This window comes from Triplophysa rosa, linkage group LG2 (assembly GCF_024868665.1).
Source record: "Triplophysa rosa linkage group LG2, Trosa_1v2, whole genome shotgun sequence".
NCBI classification, from domain to species: domain Eukaryota; kingdom Metazoa; phylum Chordata; class Actinopteri; order Cypriniformes; family Nemacheilidae; genus Triplophysa; species Triplophysa rosa.
In genome coordinates, this window is record NC_079891.1 from 18,143,028 (window position 1) to 18,166,201 (window position 23,174).

Consider the following 23,174-nt stretch of genomic DNA (forward strand, 5'->3'; position numbering starts at 1 on the left):
AAGTCAAATGATGTTCAAATGATATTAAAATATGACGCAAAAGCTTGAATTATATTTTATTATATAAGGGTGCTTTAAGTTAGGGACAGTTTACCCAAAAATTCTGTCATCATTTATTCACACTCACACTGTTCGGAGATAAGGTATTTTCAGAAATGTCTCAGTGGTTCCATACAATGGAAGTCAATGGGGTCCAATGTTGTTTGGTTACCTGTTTATCAAAAAATCTTCTTTTGTGTTCTGCAGAAGAAAGTCATTCAGGTTTAGAATGACATGAGGGTGAATAAATGATGACAGAATTTTCATTTTTGGGTAAACAAACCCATTAAGGCGACAGTTTAACAGATTTTTGTTTACTTTTAACCAAAAAAGGTTCCAGATTGCAGCTTTACATCAACTTTACAAAATATTTTTGATCTACAATGAGTTCATTTAGATATAAAGCAAGGGTATTCAATTAAAGTTCCAAGAGGTCCGGTCTTTATATTTTCTTCCAAACGGTGGTCCAGACAATATGTTTTTTGAAAATAAATAAATATTTAATCAATTTAGCCCAGTTGGATATACTGTATAAAAGATATGATCTTTTATCAGGCCATTTATTTTATATTTTGATATCCACAGTATGTATGTATAGTAGGCTCTGTGGCTTTAGGGGAATGCCCTCTTAATAGAAGTCTGATAATTAATATTTGTAAATAAAAAAACTACTGACATACAACATACAAACAGTAAATGTAATGTAACAATTACAATGCTCTCATCATAAACAGAAAACAAAGTTACTTACTAAATTAGCCTTTCCATGCTATTCATACCAGAACCCATATTAGAATGGTGTTCATTACAAAATATGACCTGCTTGTGAAAACCCAGCAAAAGTCATTTTACTGTTTTCTACAAAAAATCATCCTATAGAATATTCTGTGAAAATATAACAACAATATCTTCAATATTGACTAAATAATGCCATCCACAAAAGATTAAAACCAGATAAAGCATTTTTTCAACTGGTAAAACCTGTGACAAAGTTTCTTTAACTTTCTTACAACTTCTCAATTTAAAGATCAAAGTAAAAGTGGCAGAGAATAAGTGGAAGGGTTGTTCCAGTTCCCCAGACCACATCAAATCAAGTATTATTCACCAATGCCGGCCAATTAAAATCTAATTGAAAGTCAACTTCCTCTTTTATCTCTCTTTCTTCAATTCAGAAATCCCCATGTTACGGATCTTTTGAGAGCTGGGACCTTGCTCCCTAAGCCAAAGCCACGATCAATCAACTGGTCATTAAGCCACGGTCGACGAGCGGCCCGCCCAGCCATTCACTCTTCCTGCTCTCAATGTCTCGCATTACGAATGTTACCCAACCCTTCACCTCGAAGCCAAGGTGTGAGCGACTTTGATGTGCATGTTAATTCAACCTTGTGCCACCCTTTATTCTCTGCAAAATGAAGCTTGCTGTGATCCGTTCAATCAAACCGTTGTCCTATTGATCGGCAAACAGAACGTTCGGGCTGAAACAGGGCTTCCGCTAGTCAAAAGCTGCTTAGAATCAGCAGTATTCCAGATAACAGGCTGCAGCAGAGAACAAGGCAGGTGTAATCTGATGACACTACAGAGAGATGTGTGGATACAGGCGTGTGGAAGGGGGTGCAGAGCATGAAAGAGATGATGGGAAGTTGAGAAAAGCTGGAATGCTGCAATCTGTCTAGACATCAGCAGGCTGGGGGTTTGTCACAAAGTCAGGAAGGGGCAATTTAAAACAACAAGGGGGGTGATTGTATTTTTGATTGTGGAAAAACGTCTCGCGTAAAAGGATAATTTTAGTTGACTATCTATACTGTGTATCTGTGTGTGCCTGGAACCCCTTACAGCAGATGATAAATCAAGAGATTAAAGTCTTTTATCAGCAGATGTGTTTAGAGAATTCTACAGTAGGTGTCACAGACCCAACTTCTGCATCGACAGAACTGTGTCAAGGTGACAGTTGCGGTAGATCAGATAAATCATTTGTTTGCCCCCAAATCAACTTCTTTGACAGGTCATCTATAGTGAGTAACTAAAAGTCAACAGATCCCCCCTTGGTCAGTTCAAGTTCTTAAAGGGACAATGTGGAGATTTTAGCGGCATCTAATGGTGAGGTTGTGAATTGCAACCAACGGCTCACTCCAACGCTCACCTCTCCCTTTCGAAGCACTATGGTGGCTGACACAGAACTAAGATGTCGTCAGGTTTTCGCTTCTTTGCTGAAGGAGATAACGTATTTACGAAACATGCTCTGTAGAGCAGTTTGCAACATGGTGAATTCCATGCAAGTGGACCCGCGGTGTATGTAGATAGAAATGGCTCATTCTGAGGTAATACAAACATAACGCTTCATTATGTAAGGTCTTAATACACCTCTGAAGACATTTTTATATATATTATATTGCATTTCTCTCAATAGATCCTAAACTAGACACTAGACCATTACAGGGAACACAAAAGACAGTATTTTTAAGGATGTTGGTAACCAAACAACATGTGCCCCCATTGACTTCCACTGTATAGACACAAAACCACGGAGACAGTTATTAAAATATATTCTCTTGTTTTCTGTTCCAAAGAAGAAAGTCATAGGTTTTGAACCACATGAGGAAGATACCTTTAAGTACCACCTTTAGGAAGCTAAAGGCCTGAAAAAAGTGGTCAAGCAACTAGCATGAATAGCTGCCTATGGAAAACTGTTGAGAAAATAAAAAACTGTAAACAAAGTAGACAAAAGACAGTCCAACCTCAGTTACTGCCAACCTGGTTATAGTGACCATGCTATAAAAAAGTGTTTTGTCTATAACAGAGAACGTGATTTCAATGTCATTCATTACAGTATGTGTCAACGGCCATGTGCACATGCATGAGTCTTGAAGTGATTTCATTGAAACAGGGATGAAACTTTAAATAAATCAAGAATTAATGTAGAAATAGCCTCAAGGTGTTCAGTATCAGGTGAAGTGTAGGAATCCATAATTAGGTTAAAAAAATCTTGATCAAAGCCCAAAATGCTGAAGAGCTGATGGCCTACATTTTTTTACACTTAATATTATTAAACTAACATGAAAGTACATGACACATTGATGGGCCCATAAATAATCATGATATAGCTCTTATTTGGTTATTCATTGCAAAATGGGAGAACGTTTAGCTTAAAAAACACAGAGCACATGCCAACTTTTACTTTGAAATGTTTCTACAGTGAAGCCTGCTGTGTCCATACCTTCTGTGCAACGCTGATGTAAAACAGAATGTTCTGGTAGCTGTGTCCATCATTGACCTGCAGCAGAAGTCTATCCTGGTCTCCACCTGAACTGTCATGTACGTACTGAAGCTGCTCGCCATCCAGCTCCTCCAGCTTAAAATGGGTTACAGGCACGTCACCGTGCACATGCGTCAGGTGGCCGTGTTGAGGTGGATCCAAAACCGTGATGAAAACGTCCTGTGGGTTATCGAGGTCATCGATGTGAAGAATGGACCTGCTGATGATAGCGGTCTCACCAGACTTGATGTGCAAGACTTGGTTGGACATCACAGTGGGTGGCTGTGGAGGCAGAAACTGTTTTATATGGATGTAAACCTTGTAGCAACATTAGAACAACATTTGAATGAAGTTTTATTGAAGGGTGAATGTGAATATAACCAGACAAAGTATTAAATGTTTTATCATTTGTCTTTACATTTTTCATGATGCCCAAAATTCAAGTTAGTGTTTGACCAACATGGGTTTTCAATCTAAAGTCCACTAAACTTTAATCATTCACCTTTTCTCTTTACAGAAAATACGAAGCATCCAGCTAGACTCAATATTGTACAGCTTTAGAGCTAGACAGGATGTGATTGTGTCCTGAATTCTGGGCCAATCTGGTGGCTTTGGGTCATTTTATTAGACTTGACACATCTTTTAGTTGTGAGCCCAGATGGAAGGCACAACTGTGGTAGGGTTATAAATGAAGGTGTCCAAAGGTGAGAATTCTGCCAGAGCTGTTAAATCACAGTCACTGCTCACCTACTCGCGTACTCGCCTACCAGGCTAAATGAGATTAGGCACAATCTGTGTTAAAAGAGGAAAATAGGATGCTATCTTCTGTGCATTTGAGGTTCAAGGCCTACATTGCACACAAAGGAATGAAAGTACTGGATGGTGTAGCAGGATGTTGTCAAGGGGGTTTGTGCGCAGACACAAGGCTTTCAACTGATCTTATCACTTTATCAGTCAGTGTCAATGTTTTATTTATTTTTGTCCATAGTGGAATGAAGGGAAATGTTGAGAGCCAAATTCAAACCTATGTTGGCCACATTAGCACCAAAGCTCAATGTGTTCCAATGTGCATGTGCAGAAAACCAGAATACTTCAAAAGCAAACTCTATATTTAAAAAGACACGCTTTTCTTAGGCTGAAAGATTGATCCATTTTTACTCTCTCAGGAATCGATTCACCGTCCATTCTCTCTGTATCTCACTCTGCTTTGAAATCCATCTTCCATAACTAGTGCTAGAACTGCTCACTCAACAGAAAGAATTGCACTGACTTCTTGAGTAACTGTTATCAGTCCAGTAGGGGCAAGAATGTACTTTGGGTGTTATTTGTTGTAATGACATTCATTAGATTTGTGTTGGGGTGCTCAGGTTTCTGTGTGCGAGTCTGCGTCGGTTGTCTGGTGGAGGTTGGACAGTGAGACACATGCGGTTCTCTGGTGACTTATCTGAGAAGTGTCATAAAATGCTACTGAGGATTGAGCAAAAGACAGAGAGAGAGAGAGAGAGAGAGAGAGAGAGAGAGAGAGAGAGAGAGGGGGGAAGTGTTGTCAGCTCAATGTGCTATAATCCTCCCTCAGAGTAAGGTAAAGAGGGTAGTGAATCAAGATTAAGGATGTGGACGATAGGTTTAAGTTGTCTAGGTATGCACACACGCACCTTTACGAAACACATGAAAAGTAAGCATTCACTCTGAAGTTCAGACTTGTCTTAATGAATAATAAAAAAGCCATATACAGGCAGAATAATTGGCTGGGATGATATATATCCACTCCAGTGATTCCTGTGTAGCTGGTTTTGTGACTACAGAACGAAGGCCCATTATTCACTATTCTGTTTGTGTGTGTGTACCTGGTTGGAGACCGCCTGCACAGGAACAGTTTGTGGTTGTGAAAACAGTTGAGGATCTGTTGCCCTTAACACGAACTGCCCACTTCTGAAAAACAAGTAAACATAATCTGCTGTTAAAAATAAAGATATATACAGCCGCAGAAAAAAAATTACCATTTCAAAATTATTTTCAATTTTTATACTTTTTATATTATAAAAATAATATTTTTTTTGTTTCATTCTGTAAACTACTAACAATATTTCTCCCAAATTTCAAATAAAAATATTGTTTCTATTTGCATTTATTTGCAGAAAATGAATACTGGTGAAACAGGTCAAAAGAACAGAAAAGATGCTCTGTATTTTTTAAACCTCAAATACTGCAAAGAAAACAACTTTAACTTTATTTTCACTTTTAAGCAAAACAACAGTAATATTTCTACATGTATTTAGGAAAAGTAAAAAAAAAGCGATAACCTCGATTTTTACCACACTTTTCATGTGTCTTTCACATTACTGTTGGATGACTTTATGTCTCTCCTCAGGTTTGATTTTGTTAACATTCAACAAATGCTGGACTTGAATTACCACAAAACATCTAGAAATGCTGTTTTGAAATGAAAATTTGGAATTTGGATTTTTTTTCACGACTAAAATAACGACAACAAATAATGTTATATTGTTTGAGAAATATCACTTTCTTTTGCATTTAATAGTACTACATAAAGTAAACACAGTGAAAGTCGCACACGGTATAAAAAAGGTATGACATAATAAAAGGCCGGGAGAAAGCTGATATAAAGATGTATAAAATGTGCGTATTTGCTTGGATGGACGTGAGATGTCTGTGTGTATGAGTCTCTTTTAGTATTCAATGGAATGGAATGGAATGATAAGGGACTTACATGTCTGTTGTGTGCTTAATATATGCATTTCTTTTATCAATATGCGTTCCCTGGGATTGAACCGTTGACCTATGCATTGCTAAATCAATACTCTAACAACTGAGTTACAGGAACACATTTGACTAATAATCCGACAAATTATGATTATTGTTTGTGTTAAGAAATTCTTTTAGTGACAGGAGAGAAAAAGCAGACTGAAATAAATATAAAAATGCTCTTCTAAATTTCTCATTAAAATAATAATAAAAAAACAGATAAATGCCATCAAATTGTATTTAGGGATTCAGAGAAAGGCAAAAAAAACTACAAGAGAAATGATATAGACTGAAAAAACCATACACTGACATGCAAGGATGAGAAAATAAGGAGAAAAAGCCTTCGAATCACTTGGTAATGAACCACAGCTAAAGGGTAGATAAAGGAGCCATAAAAGAAAGTATAAACTATAAGAAAGTTGAAAAATATCTGAGGGGCAGCAAACAGCCTCAATTAGGGACTGCAGCATGTGGTAAACACAAATACTGTGGCTAAAGAGCACTGTGCGTGTGCGTCCTGCCAAGTGCCTCAGCAACTCCGATGTGGTAATTAAAACGAATGATTTCACACTCTGCTCAAACTCCATTCCCCATAAACACACACACAAGACATTTTTACAAACATCCTTGACTTAATACAAGCCAAGCGTGTGATTTTAAACAGCACGTTACCTGTTAGTCCAAAAATTGACTGTATTTCAGTGTGTAACGTAGCTTTCCTTCTATGTTAAAGATCTGCAAAGTTGTTAATCAAAAAAGTCCATGATGAATAAAGATATTGTCTCCCAAAATAAGGAGTCGACTCCGAACCGCCCGTACGAGTCGTTTCGTTTTCGAGTCTTTTGAGTGTAACCTTTACACGTCACGAATTAACACATCTGCATAATCCCCGCCTGCCCGCGAAACACGAACACTCGGACCTGCCCACAAACACTTCTGATAGTTTGTGTTTACATCCTGTAGCAGAGACGCTGTGTTCTGTGCTGCAAAATCAATGTAGTTGTTTTTACTTCCAAATCCAAAAGATGATGATGTAAAGAACCAGATGATATAAATATTTTTCCCACGATTGCACAGCAGTATAATCCAAACCTTTTTCTCCAACCTTGGCGAGTTTAGTTTGGGATTTGCTAAACACTTGTCCATGATAGATGGGTCAGCATGACTTTATTTGGACCAATAAACGTCTCTGAATCACAACCTGTAAGTGTGATTAATAAGACGTGTAAGTTATATCTTCTATTGATCGTTGAAAATCGCTCATTTTGTGTGTTATGTGGTGTATACTTACAGCAGCTATTACTGTCCTACTGAAATAGTTCTGATAATCAGGTGTGAGCCCACTATTGTCTAAAATCTAATTCTAAATTTAATGTAGAGTGTCTGTCGTTTTTATTACTTGGATTCATGATAAAGGATGTGAATAGAGTTTGTTTATATGCTGTAATGTTTGATAAATCAGTCACGTTAGCATTGCGGCTAACGCATATAACAGTTACAAAAATTTTTCTGGTTAGCTGTGGGTCCAGTTCACTTACATACATGTAAAAATGTGTCGTTTTTATTACTTGGATTCATGATAAAGGATTGGGATAGATTTCGTTGATATGCTGTAATGTTTCATAAGTCATTCCCGTTAGCATTGCGGCTAACGCATTAACGTGGCTCTACTGTGCTGTGTTTACTGTTTAGCTGTGGGTCGTTTCGCTTACATAAGTGTCATTATTATATTTATAACACAAATCTATGCCATCTTTGTAAGCTTAGTATCTCTGTATACTAATAATCTTTGTGTAATTTACTAATAAGCCTCCAAGAGCAGAAATGTAGTTGTGCGTCTAAGTGGAAAGATCTTTGAGAAATGGGGTGATATTAAATTAATATTTTGAGAAAATTACAGCGTTATTGGACCTTGGATGCATTTAAACCTGTTGTTGGGGACTCAAATACAATATAAGGACACTTAAAAATAGAACATAATGGGCTCTTTAATAATGCGGCAAGGCATCTCACTGAATATTTCTGTATACAAAATGCATAAACATGCCTCACATGGCAGGAATGAGGAATGTAAATTTCTAAGCTAATGTGATATATTTTAGAGGATGAGAAATTAATTTTTACATGAACTGTGAACAGTGTGTAAACAGCAGGAAATTATTGATTTTAGACTTCCATAGATAATTTAATTAATAAATATTAGGAAATTGCTCCCTAAATGCCGATGAGCATGCAAAGCTTCACTTACTTAACCCCAGGAGACAGCAAAATCTCTAGACAATTTACATGTGAAATATACAATTTCTGTATAACTAGTGCCAAAAATGGACCTGGTTTACCTGAACACCACCCCCGAACACAGGCCACGGGATAAGATATTGTTCCTGTGTCTGGGTAGTCAAGAACAGTGTTTCCCAACCCTGGTCCTCGGGGCACACCTTCCAGAATGTTTTAGATCTCTCCCTATATAAAACACCTGAATCAACTAATCATTCAGGTGTTTTATATAGGGAGAGAACTAAAACATTTTGGAGGGTGTGCCCCGAGGACCAGGGTTGGGAAACACTGGTCAAGAAGCCCAACAAAGATACCAAAGTGTCGACACTTTTGAGGAAAACAAATCTATATGACTTCTTTATAGTTGTCTTTGCATATAAAGATGAGGGCGAAGTAAGTATTACAACAGTAAAAATGGAAGAACACACTAACTTCAGGTCATAGATCTGTCACACACTCACTTGGTCTGTTCTCTGTCGTGAACAAAGCGCACAGCTCTGCGTTTGAGCTGAGTGAGGGTGAAAGTGTCGTCTTTGCCCAGTGTTCTCTTTCTCTCATTCTCCAGGATCACTAGATGACCGTTATTTGGTGGCTGAAGTAGCTGGAGCAGCATACTCTCTGATTGGCTGTCTGCATCCTTGATTGACAGGAGTGCAGGATCCAGAGGCTTAACTCCACCAATAGGAACTAATAGAGAGCCATTGATGTAGAGGGATGGAGCACGGTTGTTTGCTGTAAAAACAGATGTATGAAAAGTAATAAAAGTCATAAATTAAAACCTTTACAATATAATTTGATCACATTATACTGTAAATAAACGCACTACACCATTTATGCTGGCTTTGTCTGAAGAGTAAATTTTTCAGTCATTTTATAAAAAAGATGGATGTATTTCTGTATAAGGTCCAGGTTACCGTAGCAAGTTCTGGTTTTTCGGTCAGCGTAGTATCCGTGCCCACACTCCGGGCTACATCGGCCGCTCTTCAAAAAGAAGTTCTCAGCACAGATACGGCACTCAGCTAAACTCACACACTCCCGGCAACCAGATGAGCATGCTGGGAAATAACAGCAATAAACAAATCAGTTTCACATACGACACAAGGGAACAACTTCATTATGTTTATTTTCTCTGAAATCAGTAGGATGGTAATCATTCCAAGACCACAACTCTAAACATCTCCCAAACAATTTACATCCCTCACCAGAACACTGATGGGTAGAGTCGTCTAGAAAGTGATGTTTGCCGCATTCCAGCACGCACAGCCCATTTAACACGGCATACGGCAGCTGGCACTGTTGGCATCGGCCGTGGGCCTGGCACTGCTCACAGTGCTCATCACAGCCTGTCCATTGAGATAGAGAGAAAGATTTATGACACAAAATTAGATTTATGTGGGATGTGAAATCGTTTTCCTGCAGGTGATCAACTGTAACTGATCTGAGTTAAAGGGATAGTTCACCCTAAAACAATGTGTAAAGAACACAAAAGAAGATATTTTGAGAAATGGCTCTGTGGTTTTGTGTCTATACAATGGAAGTCAATGGGGTCCAATATTGTTTGATAACCAACGTTCTTCCAAATATCTTTTTAATGTTCTGCAAAAGTAAGAAAGTGAAACGATTGCGAGCAAATAATAAAAGCATTTTCCTTTTTGGGTGCACTGTTGGCTCAAATGTTGGACAATATCAATCTATGACAGGCAATATGAATATGAATTCTAAATGATTGCAGCTTCATGAGTCCGGTCCATATCTACAGCAACACTCATTAGTCTTTCAGTCTAATTTGAAATCAATTCATTGAAGTCATTAAACCTTGGCAATGTCACAACGGCTGATGTGTGGGCACTACACAGCACGCATCGCTGGCACTGCCTACATTAACCGACTGAGCGATTGAAATGTCAAAGATTATTGAGCTGGAAAATAGATTGGCTGAACTCATTTTCATAATGAAGGTGGTTATTTTTATTTCTGATCACTGACTCAGACATCTCTCAGCATCTTGGTAGTATCCCAGGGAGCAGCCTGGCACACAAATGCCATCCTGCAGGACATATCCCTCCATGCACTGCAGACAGTCACTACGCAGGGGACCGCGGCAGGCGTTACAGCTCCAGTCACACTCTGTGGGAGAAAGAAAGAGACAGGGTGGGTCGAAGAGATTTGAGAAGAAAATATGAGAAATCGGAGTGAGATTGAAGAAGAGAGAAGATCAATTAAAACGAAAAAAAGACAAAGACACAGTGTTCAGAGCAGAGAGCATGAGAGAAATGAGATTTGCATTTTTTGAAGATAATACAAATGGCTACAAGGTGTAATGTGTGATAAAGCCTTATCATAAGTATGCAAATATTCAGTATGTAAATATTAAACTGACATCACTGTCTGCAGTTTCTGAATATTCACCATTGTAACAATGTACAGTGAATAAAGCAATTGGCCACGGTACATTGATATTTTCCACAATATTAAAGGCACAAAATGTCATTTTCACTGCTAGAGCTTTTCAGCCCAGATGTTGATAGAAATTGTTCCAACAAAACTCACAAATCATATACTGTACTATGACATAAAGCTTTATAACCGTTACGTTATAACCAGCCAAAAGCGCGACTCGATAGAATCAACAAGCAACCACTACTATTTCACTTTTTTTAAGTTCATTGTTTTGCAATAGGGTGTGTGCGACCACATCCGGTGTTGTGCAGGTTGATCAGTGCATGACAAATATTGTGACTCGACAATACTGCTTTCAAATCACTTTTGTGGTACTTTGATGTCATATGTCATGTTTGGATATTTTCATGCTAAATTTGTACACATTAAAGGGATATTTGACTAAAAATGAAAATTATTTCATCATTTACCATCTTGTTATTTCAAACCTGTTTGACTTTCTTTCTTATGCAGATCACAGAAGAAGATATATTGAAGAAGGTTGGTAACTCAACAATGGCGGTGCCCATTGACTTGCATAGGTTTTGTGTCCAATATAAGTGAATGGCTACCGCCGTTGTTCGGCTACCAACATTCTTCAAAATATCTTCTTTTGTGTTCTGCGGAAGAAAGTCATTTTTTACTTTTTTGAAATGACAAGAGGGTGAGATGATGACAGAATTTTCATTTTTGGGTGAACTATCCCTTCAAGGGGTTTTCACTCCAACGTTGGACAAAACACCAGTTTTACAAGCTTTTAATAATGACTAGTAATAATCAGCATAAACAATCGTTCAATCAAGTCAAACTCCAGTTTTTTTGCATTTGCCAAGCAATGTAGAAACTTGAGGGATAATACAGAAAGTGCAGACACACCAGCTTCAGATGAGGTAAGACACTTGAAGCTGTGCCACATTAAAAATGTCACGACTGTCTGGGTATCAGACACTCCACTGTGTGTCGTGCCTAATAATGGACATATTCACAATATAGCATGGCCTCAGGCCCTCATGTGTCTTATTGTGCTGAACACATTTAGTTATTACTTAAATTTTGTGGAAACCCCACAATAGATAGACTAAAAATATCCCCCCAAAAAAACAAATTATAAAGAGTATAAGAGGCTAAAAAGAAGAAAGTATGAAGTTCTTCAATACTGTGTGTGCCTAATATATACTGTAATAAATGAGAGGCTGAGAAAAAGAGAGCAACTGTTTAACTGCTCCTCTGCTCAGCCTTCATATCATCTATTAAATAGAACGTTACCCAACCATTTGATAACACAGCTGTAGAATTCTCTAAATCAGCTCAGCTTATTAAAAAGGCCCATCAAGTCTTTCTGTCTGCCCTCTATTCACCTAACCTCATAATCACTCCCCTCCCTTACTTAATATATACCCGAGTCAAAACATACAGACACTCTGAAAAAAAAGACAACATCATTTAACAATACAGCCAATTGAAACAGCTGTAACACCCATATTTACTCTACTTCAGTTTAATCTCAGCTGCATTTTAAATCCAACACAGCTAATTTGTCCAAATGCCATTCAGCCCATGTAGTCCTATTACACGCCTATCAATAGAGGCACAAATAACTACATTCTCAATTATTGAAGTGCTCTCTCCAAATCTTGTCAAGGTAACCTTCATCCACATACTGTACTGCAGGGCTAAACAGCATTAAATACCCACATAACGCATTCATATGCCCTCTATTGCTCACTTCATCCTTCTGGTCATTTCTTTCTGCAACATTCTCAAACACACACACATGCATACAAATGGGAGGCATATTGAGACATAACATAGATTTCAATTGTTTTTAAATGCACTATAAAGATGCTCTTTTGAAAAAAGTTACATAATGTTTTTGCAAATGAGATTACTGGTGTCTTTGTGATGACACTGTTGGGTTTACCAGAACTACAGACTTTCTATAGACATTTCAAAAGTTCGCCTCGCAGATAATAAAGTGGGACGGATAGTATGCGTCTTTGGCGTGCTGTCCCAGGGCGAGGGCTCCGAGCTCTGTGATTCTCCCCGAACTCGGAGCACCCGCCCCGAGACATTGGAGAGAATGGAGGTAAGCATCTTGACTAATTAGAGGGCTGATGGGATGATTGCTGTGATTGCTAATCGAAAGCCAGCCGAGTAAATTATCTGCATGTGCTCCTCCTGAACCTTGTTAATAAAACATCATCTATTGTTTTATACTACCCTAATGGTATTTCTATCATTTCTGCATTTTTTTACAGTGACCACTGGCTGGTCCCCACAATGTAGGTTATCTCAAGTGTTACAATATACAGGTTTATACAGGATAGACAAACACACACACACACACACACACACACACACACACACACACACACACACACACACACACACACACACACACACACACGTACGCGTATACATCAATAGAGACACTAATAGAGATATTAATCTCTATTCCCTCTTGTTCCCTTAACTAAATCTCTAAATCCTAACAAAATTACAGAAAGGTCTCACTGTATGGGGTCCATGATGCTTTAAGCACACATCTAAATCTCATACCTATTTAGCAAAGACTCACCCTGGTGTTATAATGATGTTATTTCATGAGATACTTCACCCTTATAATTACTTACAGAATACATCTTTTTACAAGTTATTTGGTGTTGTTGTGTAAGGTCTCTTTCTGGTTTACAATACAAATATTTGTTGAAAAAATAAACATTTTCCTTTAAACAAAACAAATTTAAATGCATAGTTCACTCAAAAATTAAATTTCTGTCATCATTTAGTCACCCTCAGATTGTTCCAAACCTGTATAAATGTCCTTGTTCTGCTAATCACGAAAGGAGATTGTCAGTTACCAGACATATCTCATCCCACATTGACTCCCATAGTATTTATTTTCTCTACTATGACAGTAAATGCTTTCCTGTGGCTCAGTGGTAAGGGCATGGCGCTAGCAACGCCAAGGTCATGGGTACGATGGCAGGGCAGAGAAACAAAATGTACAGTACACTGCAATGTAAGTCGCTTTGGATAATATCGTCTTCCAAATGCATGAATGTAAATGGGCAATGAGATCTGTTTGGTTACTGACATTCTTCCAAATATCTTCCTTTGTGTTCAGCAGAACAAAGACATTTATACTGGTTTGGAATGTTCTGAGGGTGAATAAACGATGACAGAATTTTCATTTTTGGGTGAACTATGCCTTTAACTAGATGTCTCTAAAAACAAGATTTAATATCTTATGTAATTTTGATATTTAATGTTTTAAGAGGATGTAATAGACATTAATAAAACAATGTTTAAAAGGCAAAAATAAGCAATACAACATGCACACAGTTCAAATTTACAACATCCGATGTTATTATTATCCTTTCACATGGTTTGACAGAAGCAGGGCAGCACAACCATGCTGAGACTTACCTCTGCACACGCGTGTGGTTGTGTTGAGATAATACTGATGTGCACAGCTCTCATACTGACACTCTCCAAAGAGAAGCACTTTAGCTGGATCTCTACACGACGTACACACACCAGGCATCTCACAGCTCAGACACTGACTGTCACACACTGTAAAAATAACCAAATAATCAAAAGGTTAAAAATACACACTTACAGTATATACCTTGAAAGAAAGACCGACAGATAGATCATATACAGGTGCTGGTCATATAATTAGAATATCATCAAAAAGTATGTAGTAAGTAATAAAATAAGTAATAAAAATGTATTTCACTAATTCCATTCAAAAAGGGAAACTTGTATATTATATTCATTCATTACACACAGACTGATATATTTCAAATGTTTATTTCTTTTAATTTGATGATTAAAACTGACAACTAATGAAAATCCCAAATTCAGTATCTCAGAAAATTAGAATATTACTTAAGACCAATACAAAGAAAGGATTTTTAGAAATCTTGGCCAACTGAAAAGTATGAACATGAAAAGTATGAGCATGTACAGCACTCAATACTTAGTTGGGGCTCCTTTTGCCTGAATTACTGCAGCAATGCGGCGTGGCATGGAGTCGATCAGTCTGTGGCACTGCTCAGGTGTTATGAGAGCCCAGGTTGCTCTGATAGTGGCCTTCAGCTCTTCTGCATTGTTGGGTCTGGCATATCGCATCTTCCTCTTCACAATACCCCATAGATTTTCTATGGGGTTAAGGTCAGGCGAGTTTGCTGGCCAATTAAGAACAGGGATACCATGGTCCTTAAACCAGGTACTGGTAGCTTTGGCACTGTGTGCAGGTGCCAAGTCCTGTTGGAAAATGAAATCTGCATCTCCATAAAGTTGGTCAGCAGCAGGAAGCATCAGAAGCGTCTCGCCTGGGCTAAAGACAAAAAGGACTGGACTGCTGCTGAGTGGTCCAAAGTTATGTTCTCTGATGAAAGTAAATTTTGCATTTCCTTTGGAAATCAGGGTCCCAGAGTCTGGAGGAAGAGAGGAGAGGCACAGAATCCACGTTGCTTGAGGTCCAGTGTAAAGTTTCCACAGTCAGTGATGGTTTGGGGTGCCATGTCATCTGCTGGTGTTGGTCCACTGTGTTTTCTGAGGTCCAAGGTCAACGCAGCCGTATACCAGGAAGTTTTAGAGCACTTCATGCTTCCTGCTGCTGACCAACTTTATGGAGATGCAGATTTCATTTTCCAACAGGACTTGGCACCTGCACACAGTGCCAAAGCTACCAGTACCTGGTTTAAGGACCATGGTATCCCTGTTCTTAATTGGCCAGCAAACTCGCCTGACCTTAACCCCATAGAAAATCTATGGGGTATTGTGAAGAGGAAGATGCGATATGCCAGACCCAACAATGCAGAAGAGCTGAAGGCCACTATCAGAGCAACCTGGCCTCTCATAACACCTGAGCAGTGCCACAGACTGATCGACTCCATGCCACGCCGCATTGCTGCAGTAATTCAGGCAAAAGGAGCCCCAACTAAGTATTGAGTGCTGTACATGCTCATACTTTTCATGTTCATACTTTTCAGTTGGCCAAGATTTCTAAAAATCCTTTCTTTGTATTGGTCTTAAGTAATATTCTAATTTTCTGAGATACTGAATTTGGGATTTTCATTAGTTGTCAGTTATAATCATCAAATTAAAAGAAATAAACATTTGAAATATATCAGTCTGTGTGTAATGAATGAATATAATATACAAGTTTCACTTTTTAGTGAAATAGTGAAATAATTGGAATTAGTGAAATAAATCAACTTTTTGATGATATTCTAATTATATGACCAGCACCTGTAAATAACAGACAGATTATTTATCCATATAAATACAGAAAGCAGAGGTCACATGGCAGAATATTGTAAATGAGTTTACAGTCAATTACAGTACAATGAGGTAAACAGCACTATTATGAAGATGTACTTACTTTGGCACACTCTGTTTTCATCAGCGTAATATCCAGATGGACAGCGAGGGCTGCAAAAACCTGACGGGACCAGAACAGCAGGGGCCAAACAGGAAGTACAGGAGAGAGGACCATCCCCACCACACTCCTCACATGAAGAGTGACATTCTGGAGAATGGCAGTAAGAATGAATACAAATTCATATACAACTTTGTCAAATGGACATAAACGATATAAAGCTGGGGTGGAATAAGTAAATTCTCCATTATACAAACATAACACTTTCACCTTTAAAACCACTTGTTGTGTGCTTTATTTATACACACAGTGTAAAATACACAGACCTGCACAGACTCGCGTATAAACACATCTGTGGACATTCACACTACCGATTAAAGAAGGTCATAAGATTTTATAGATCAGATCAACATCATAAATGATTTCACATTAAAGTCGAGCTCTACATCACACACCCTTATAAAAATAAATGCACTGTCTCATCTACACTGTCAGCGGAGGAACCACTTTCAAAACATCACAGGTAATTGCATCAGGGTTATGAAAACAGAGGCTGCAGTTACACAAGTTCTGCATTACACTGAGAGATCAAGTAGAATGACAACGGCAATGGGATTTAAATAGGCCTACATTCAAATATTAAAGCCCAGTCCAGGACACGGTTTTGATGGGATTCAGATGAGGTCACATGATGCAAAACTATGTAAAGAAATATTGTTGTCACTAAAGATACTGGGATGATATGTCTTTAATTTTGTATTTTGCTTTAAAGGGGTCATATGGCGCGAAAACGTGTTTTTGCAACAAATGTAACAAAATATGCATTCTATCTAAAAGCGAATGCTCACCCAGACCTGCCTGAAAGCCTCGTGTAACCACACCCCCACAAATCTACGTCAGTTCATGGTAAGACCGCCCAAATGTATACGCAAGTAAGGTGGGCGTACCTGTCAGTACAATTGATGTTCCAAATATGGTAAGAGGCGTTACATTTCCGTCACACTTGCAGTATTCGACCAATCACTACGCACTGGTTAACTGGCAAATCATAGCACACCTCGCTTTTCAGAAAGATGAGCTTTGTAAAAAATCAGCGCGTTTCAGACAGGCGGGACAAAGAGGAGATACAAACATGCACGGTATGTGGAAAACACAACGTTTTTGAACCTTAAATGTGTATACACATTTCATTACATCTAAAACAAACGATAATATTAGTTTTAGCCGTGTCATACGACCCTTTTAATAAAGAGTATAGGGATAATATGAAAGGCGATGAGACACATTGTGAAATATTATCAGCTTAGCTAATGAGTATTCATTAGTTGACATACATGTGACATAATAGTCCTTGGAGGTCATTGCCTACTGCTTGCATGCTTGTTTACACCACCGCTGACAGGTTGCATGATGGTTTTTTTTGCATGGTGTTCAAAAGTCTTAATGATGTTATAAATCATTTTTAAATTTCCTCTGTCATATACACATTCTGTATATTATAGTAATGTACTATGTTTTATTATAGTAATATATTACTCTTTTTTTTGTTCTTTTCACACTTACTTTTGCAGGCTCCGTGTCTCTGGTTGTATTTGGATGGGCACTGCGGTACACAGTGATCTCCCAGCAGCAACATTCTTGGAACCTTACACCACAAACACACCTTACCAAAACCAGTCGGCAGATCTGCAACACACCGCTGACATCCCTCCTCACACTCTGAAAGAGAGAGAGGGAGAGAGAGTGAGCACACATAATTAAGCATGAAATAGCCTTCACGAATGGTAATCATGAGGTGCTATATTCTATAATACATTCGTAGGACACTCTGAACCGAGATAAGAAGACAGAGTTTAAAAGAAAACACTCTTTTCATCTCTATATCTTTTCTCACTGCTTATCAGCTATGGGAGTACACTGGCTCCAATGCCACGGACACGCTGAGGGTGCTGATAATAAAGTGATTATTAAGCTTCGACCAATCAAAACGTCTTTTTTGCTTTCTTAGGCCACATGAGAATATGCAAACAAAGATGAACATATTCTCTGCATTAAAGATACATTTCATTCTTTATTAAAGCAAAAATGTTTGTCTGTCATACATTATGATACGCTCTGTATACAATTTCTCACGCGGTAAACATAGCTGTAATATATTTCATTGTGATGACATTAAAGTGATAGTTCACCCAAAAATGAAAATTTTGTCATTTACTCACCCTCTTGTCATTTCAAACTTGTATGACTGATTTACTTCTGCAGAACACGTAAGACGATATTTTGAAGAATGTTCATAAACGAACAACAGCGGTAATAATTCACTTCTATTGTATGCACACAAAACCAATGGAAGTCAATGGAAATTGCCGTTGTTCGTTTACCAACATTGTTCACGATTTCTTCTTTTGTGTTTTGCAAAAGAAAGAAAGTCATACAGGCTTGAAATGACGAGTGTGAGTAAATTATTTTTTTGGAAAAGATCGTTTGTGGGTGTACTATCACTTTAACAAGTCCTAAACGTTAAGGTATTAAGATAATGCAATTATATTTATAGGCTTTAATGTCATAGTCTTTCTGACTTATTCCACCTCCAACACCTTTATAACAGCCAGGAAAAAAACACAGCACATAAAACCACCGACCTGATCTATTACAACACTGTATCAACCCCAAAATTCACATGTTGTGTTGAGAGACAGACTGGGGTTTGATCTTGAGAACCTATCATCTCCGAGAGGAATTTAAGAATGCCAATGAACTTGGCGAATGGCACGCGCACGCCAGTCTCCGCCCTGTGCATACATGTATAAAAGGAGATGGCGGCGCCCATTCATCTTTTGGGCTGAGGAACCTGAGAGACATCTCCCAGTCGCTGCAGCGGGCCGGCAAAGCATTATGGCAGGAAGATACAATGTCTCGTTCCCTCCATAACCGAGATGTTCCCTTTCAGTCGGTTTCTTGACGTTGTGTTGAGAGACAGATTGGGGTCCTATACGACACGCCATGGCGCTGAGCCGTATCACGAGCTCAAGCGGAGTGACACTGACTGGACTAGCGAGTCACAAGTGAGCACTACCGTGAGACGTAATCTTCCAGTGGGATCGGTAACAAGTAGCATACTTTGAGTACCGAGATAGCCGCCCAGTACCGTAAGGGAACACTGGGAAGCACTGCTCTCTCTAATAAAAGAGACAACATCCTACCACAAGGGGAGGTTACATGTGGAGACACCAGCATGGTCTCACCAGCGGGGAGGCCTACATAGGATATGATGCGCGAGCCCGAGTAGGGAGCACACGACCCAGGTTGGTTGACCCACCGGAACCAAGAGTGAGGAAGTCAACATACGGGACGACCCTGCAGGGGAGTCACTACGTATGGGGCAATAGTCCAAGTATAGGGGTCCACCTGAATAGGGGTGACTCTACCACTACCGGACTCGGTATAACAGACCGCTCCGCCCGGTCTGCTACCAATATTGACAAAGCTTAGTGATGGATGGAATGCCTATACTTCGCCCTATGGGGGAAGTAGGGAGGCTCAATAGCGCACTGACACAATCGAGGGGGGAGAAGGCGTTTTCGCAGGCGTACACCCACCCAGTTGCCGGTCTCACCTACGTAAGACACGGACTGACACTGGTTCCACACGGAGATTGTAAACACCTCACGAAGGTATTGGGCGTAGCCCAACCCGCAGCACTACAGATGTCTGCCAGAGAGGCGCCCTGGGCCATTGTCCACGAGGAGGCCATACCCCGAGTGGAGTGGGCTCTCACTGCAAGCGGGCATAGGCAATCTTGGACCAGTATGCCAAGTAATGGCATCTGCAATCCAGTGCGACAATCTCTGTTTGTGCTGTCCCCCAAACCAGACAAAGAGCTGCTCAGAGCTCCTAAAGCTCTGCGTATGATCCAAGTAGAGGTGCTAGGCGCGTACTGGACACAACACGGTAGAGGTTGGGTTTTCCTTCCCAGGGGGGAGCGCCTGCGCCTGGAGGACCCCTACCCTCTTGATGGAGGCAAGCGCCACTAACAGCACCATCTTCATTGTTAAATGAGGAAGACCGGCATCTCTCAGGGGCTCAAAGGGGCCATGCAAAGGCCCTGTAGGACCACATTAAGGTCCCAAGAGGGTACGGAGCGCGGGCGAGGTGGAATCATCCTCCTCGCACCCCTGAGGAACCTGGTGACCAGGTCGTGTTGCTCCAGAAACTTAACCTTCACGAGATCGTGATGAGCGGCAATAGCGGCTACATACACTTTCAGGGTGGACAGGGAGAGGCTGCTCTCGAGTCTTTCTCAGGAAGGACAACACTAACCCGATCGGGCATCTCCATGGGTCTTTACCTCGGGAAGAACACCAGGACAAGAAGAGGCGCCACTTAAAGGCTTATAAACGCCTAGTGGCGGGGGCTTTAGCCTGCAGGACGATCTCAACGACTGCTGGCAAGCCGCTCAGACTCTCCTCGTCCCGTCCAGGGGCCAGACATGGAGGTTCCAGAGGTCTGGCCTAGGGTGCAACACTGTGCCTTTCCCCTGCGACAGAAGGTCCTCCGTCAGGGGAATTGGCCAGGGGGGATTGTCATCAGAGCCACCAGGTTTGAGAACCAAGTCTGGTTGGGCCAGTAAGGCCCAACTAACAGCACTTGATGTCCCTCTTCCCTGAAGCTCACTGGGGGGAGGCGTACTTCCGCGTGTCCCGCCACCAGCTGTAGGCTAAGGCATCCATGTCGAGGGAACCCTCGTACAGGGAGTACCAAAGCGGGCAATGGGCGGAGTCCGGGGAGGCAAACAGGTCCACCTGCGCCTGGTGGAACCACCCCCATATGAGCCGGACTGCCCGGGATGGAGTCGCCACTCTCCGCGGAGCATCCCCTGACGAGAAGAGGACGAGTGACAGAGGAACTAGTGGGGCGATCTGCTTCACCGTCCCGTGGGGGTTGGTTTGTAGGCTGGCAGAGCGGTCACCTCGCGCAGGACGGAACCCCGGGGAGGTGTGACGGCTCTGCGACTTACCTGCTTATTGTTGCCGGCCGACGCAACGTCTAGTGGAGGTTGCGGAAGGCAGCGCAGTATGGACTCGTCTGAGACACCATCGTGTTGAGTGTTACGGGGAGAAAAGAAAACCCAGAGAGAGAGAGGAAACTCTTCTGTGAGAGACTGGGCGCCAGGCTTTAGTGGAGACACGGCAGGAAGCGTCCCGTTCCAACCCGACGGTGGAATGGCAGGGGTGTCGGGCCCAATGTTACTCTCTCTGGACTCATCCCGTCAGGCTTTGAAGGGAGCCTTGGTCGACCCCTCCAAGTGGCAGCTGTCTGCGGTACACATCGTCATATCCCTTAGCCGGCCAACCGTCCAGGTAAGTAACAGCTCCTGAGCTCGTCATTCCACGTTCTCGTGAGCTCCGCATGAACTTCTGGAAAAAATGGAGTTGGAGCTGGATTCTGGTTCTTGGGGTCGGAGTGTGGTGAAAAGCAGCCCGGGCAAGCATAGCCGACATCTCAGCGTCAACCTCGTCTTGGGCTCTACCGCCCGGGGGCAGGAGCTCCAAGGGGTCTTCCGCATCCGATGCCAGGAGGTAGCTGTCTGATGCAATGACAGAAAGGTCATCCTCATCCTTCTGTCGAGTCTGCCTGCTATGGGACGGTTCACCGCAGCCCATCAGGGACGTCAGATGAGCGTGCTGGGGCATGGATGGTCCGCGAAGCTGATGGAGCGGCATCCGTGGGAACCCCCAAATCACTCCCGCTGCTCGCTGAAGCGGTCGACCTCGCCGAAGCGGCGAACTCGCTCGGGAAGCAGACACCTCCGTCGGACTCGCGTGCCATTCGCCAATTTCATTGTCTTTTGAAAATTCCTCTCGGAGAATTTAAAGATCAAACCCCAGTCTGTCCCTCAACACAACGTCGAGAGACCGACTGAAAGGGAACTACAATTTAAAAGCTATTTGCTGTCATGTCAATCTCACAGGTCATCCCCAAAACATCATGATACAGAGCTTCAAAAGAAAAAAAATCAGACATCAGATGTTTACATGGAGAGATATTAAAAACAATTTTCTTTTAAGATTACATAACAATTACTCTTTAAATAACATAACATTTCTCTATAAAAACAAGAATATTGGGCAGTGATATATAAGACATGGAATAACTGTAACAATCTGTCTAATGTATTTACGTATGTCTGTTCATCATAGAAAAACATGGAGACATACTCAGTTATCCTGTTTGATATTGTTTTTTATTTAAGCCTGTTGTCCATAAGGACTAAATCTTCACTGTTCTGTGAACAGCTCTGAGGCTCGGCTCATATTCGATTTGATTGTAGAGAAACCAGGATACCTGATCCAGAGTTTGAATTTCATGATTTTGTAGATTGTGTAACTCTTATATCAGCAAAGGTGGACAGATGAAAGCAGATTACAAAAAACAGATGAGATTTACTTCAAAGCCCTGGTCCAACGGGCATCATTTATTAGTCATGTTGAGCTGAGGACAGGACACCTGCACTCAACAACTGTCTTTGTTTATCTTCTTGTTCAGAATCAACAATATAATTTTGATATATGTGTTTGCTTGATTTAAAGACCAAATGTCTCCACAACTGTTTGTAGTTACAACTATTCTAAAATCTTTTTTCTTTTTAAACGTATGATTTTGTCTCATTTTTATGGTGAGGACTAAATCTTGATTTAAAGACCAAATGTCTCCACAACTGTTTGTAGTTACAACTATTCTAAAATCTTTTTTTCTTTTTAAAAACGTATGATTTTGTCTCATTTTTATGGGGAGGACTAAATCTGGTTTTGTGGTTCCTGCACAAAAAAAATATTTTTAACATATAAAATACAATGGTAGTCAAAAGTGCCCTTGAACGTTTGCTTTCCTATATTCTTCAAAATATCTTCTTTTGTGTTGTAATCTTTCATACTATGGTATAGTCAATGGTGGCCAAGAACTGTTTGGTTACAAGTATTTTCCCAAATATCTTTCTCTGTGTTCATC

The 23,174-nt window shown here is 40.4% G+C and overlaps 1 protein-coding gene across 1 annotated transcript in view; it reads right to left on the bottom strand.

Annotated features, from left to right (window-relative positions):
- The window catches only part of fras1 (Fraser extracellular matrix complex subunit 1), a 143,210-nt gene that overhangs the window by 40,889 nt on the left and 79,147 nt on the right, over window positions 1-23,174 (bottom strand). The window contains exons 21-29 of the mRNA XM_057361919.1: window positions 17,730-17,885; window positions 16,170-16,316; window positions 14,204-14,350; window positions 10,322-10,462; window positions 9,538-9,678; window positions 9,250-9,390; window positions 8,797-9,067; window positions 5,140-5,224; window positions 3,254-3,574 (exon numbers count right to left, since the gene is read on the bottom strand). Of these exons, the coding sequence (XP_057217902.1) occupies window positions 3,254-3,574; window positions 5,140-5,224; window positions 8,797-9,067; window positions 9,250-9,390; window positions 9,538-9,678; window positions 10,322-10,462; window positions 14,204-14,350; window positions 16,170-16,316; window positions 17,730-17,885 (1,550 nt within the window). The remainder of the gene's footprint in view (window positions 1-3,253; window positions 3,575-5,139; window positions 5,225-8,796; window positions 9,068-9,249; window positions 9,391-9,537; window positions 9,679-10,321; window positions 10,463-14,203; window positions 14,351-16,169; window positions 16,317-17,729; window positions 17,886-23,174) is intronic.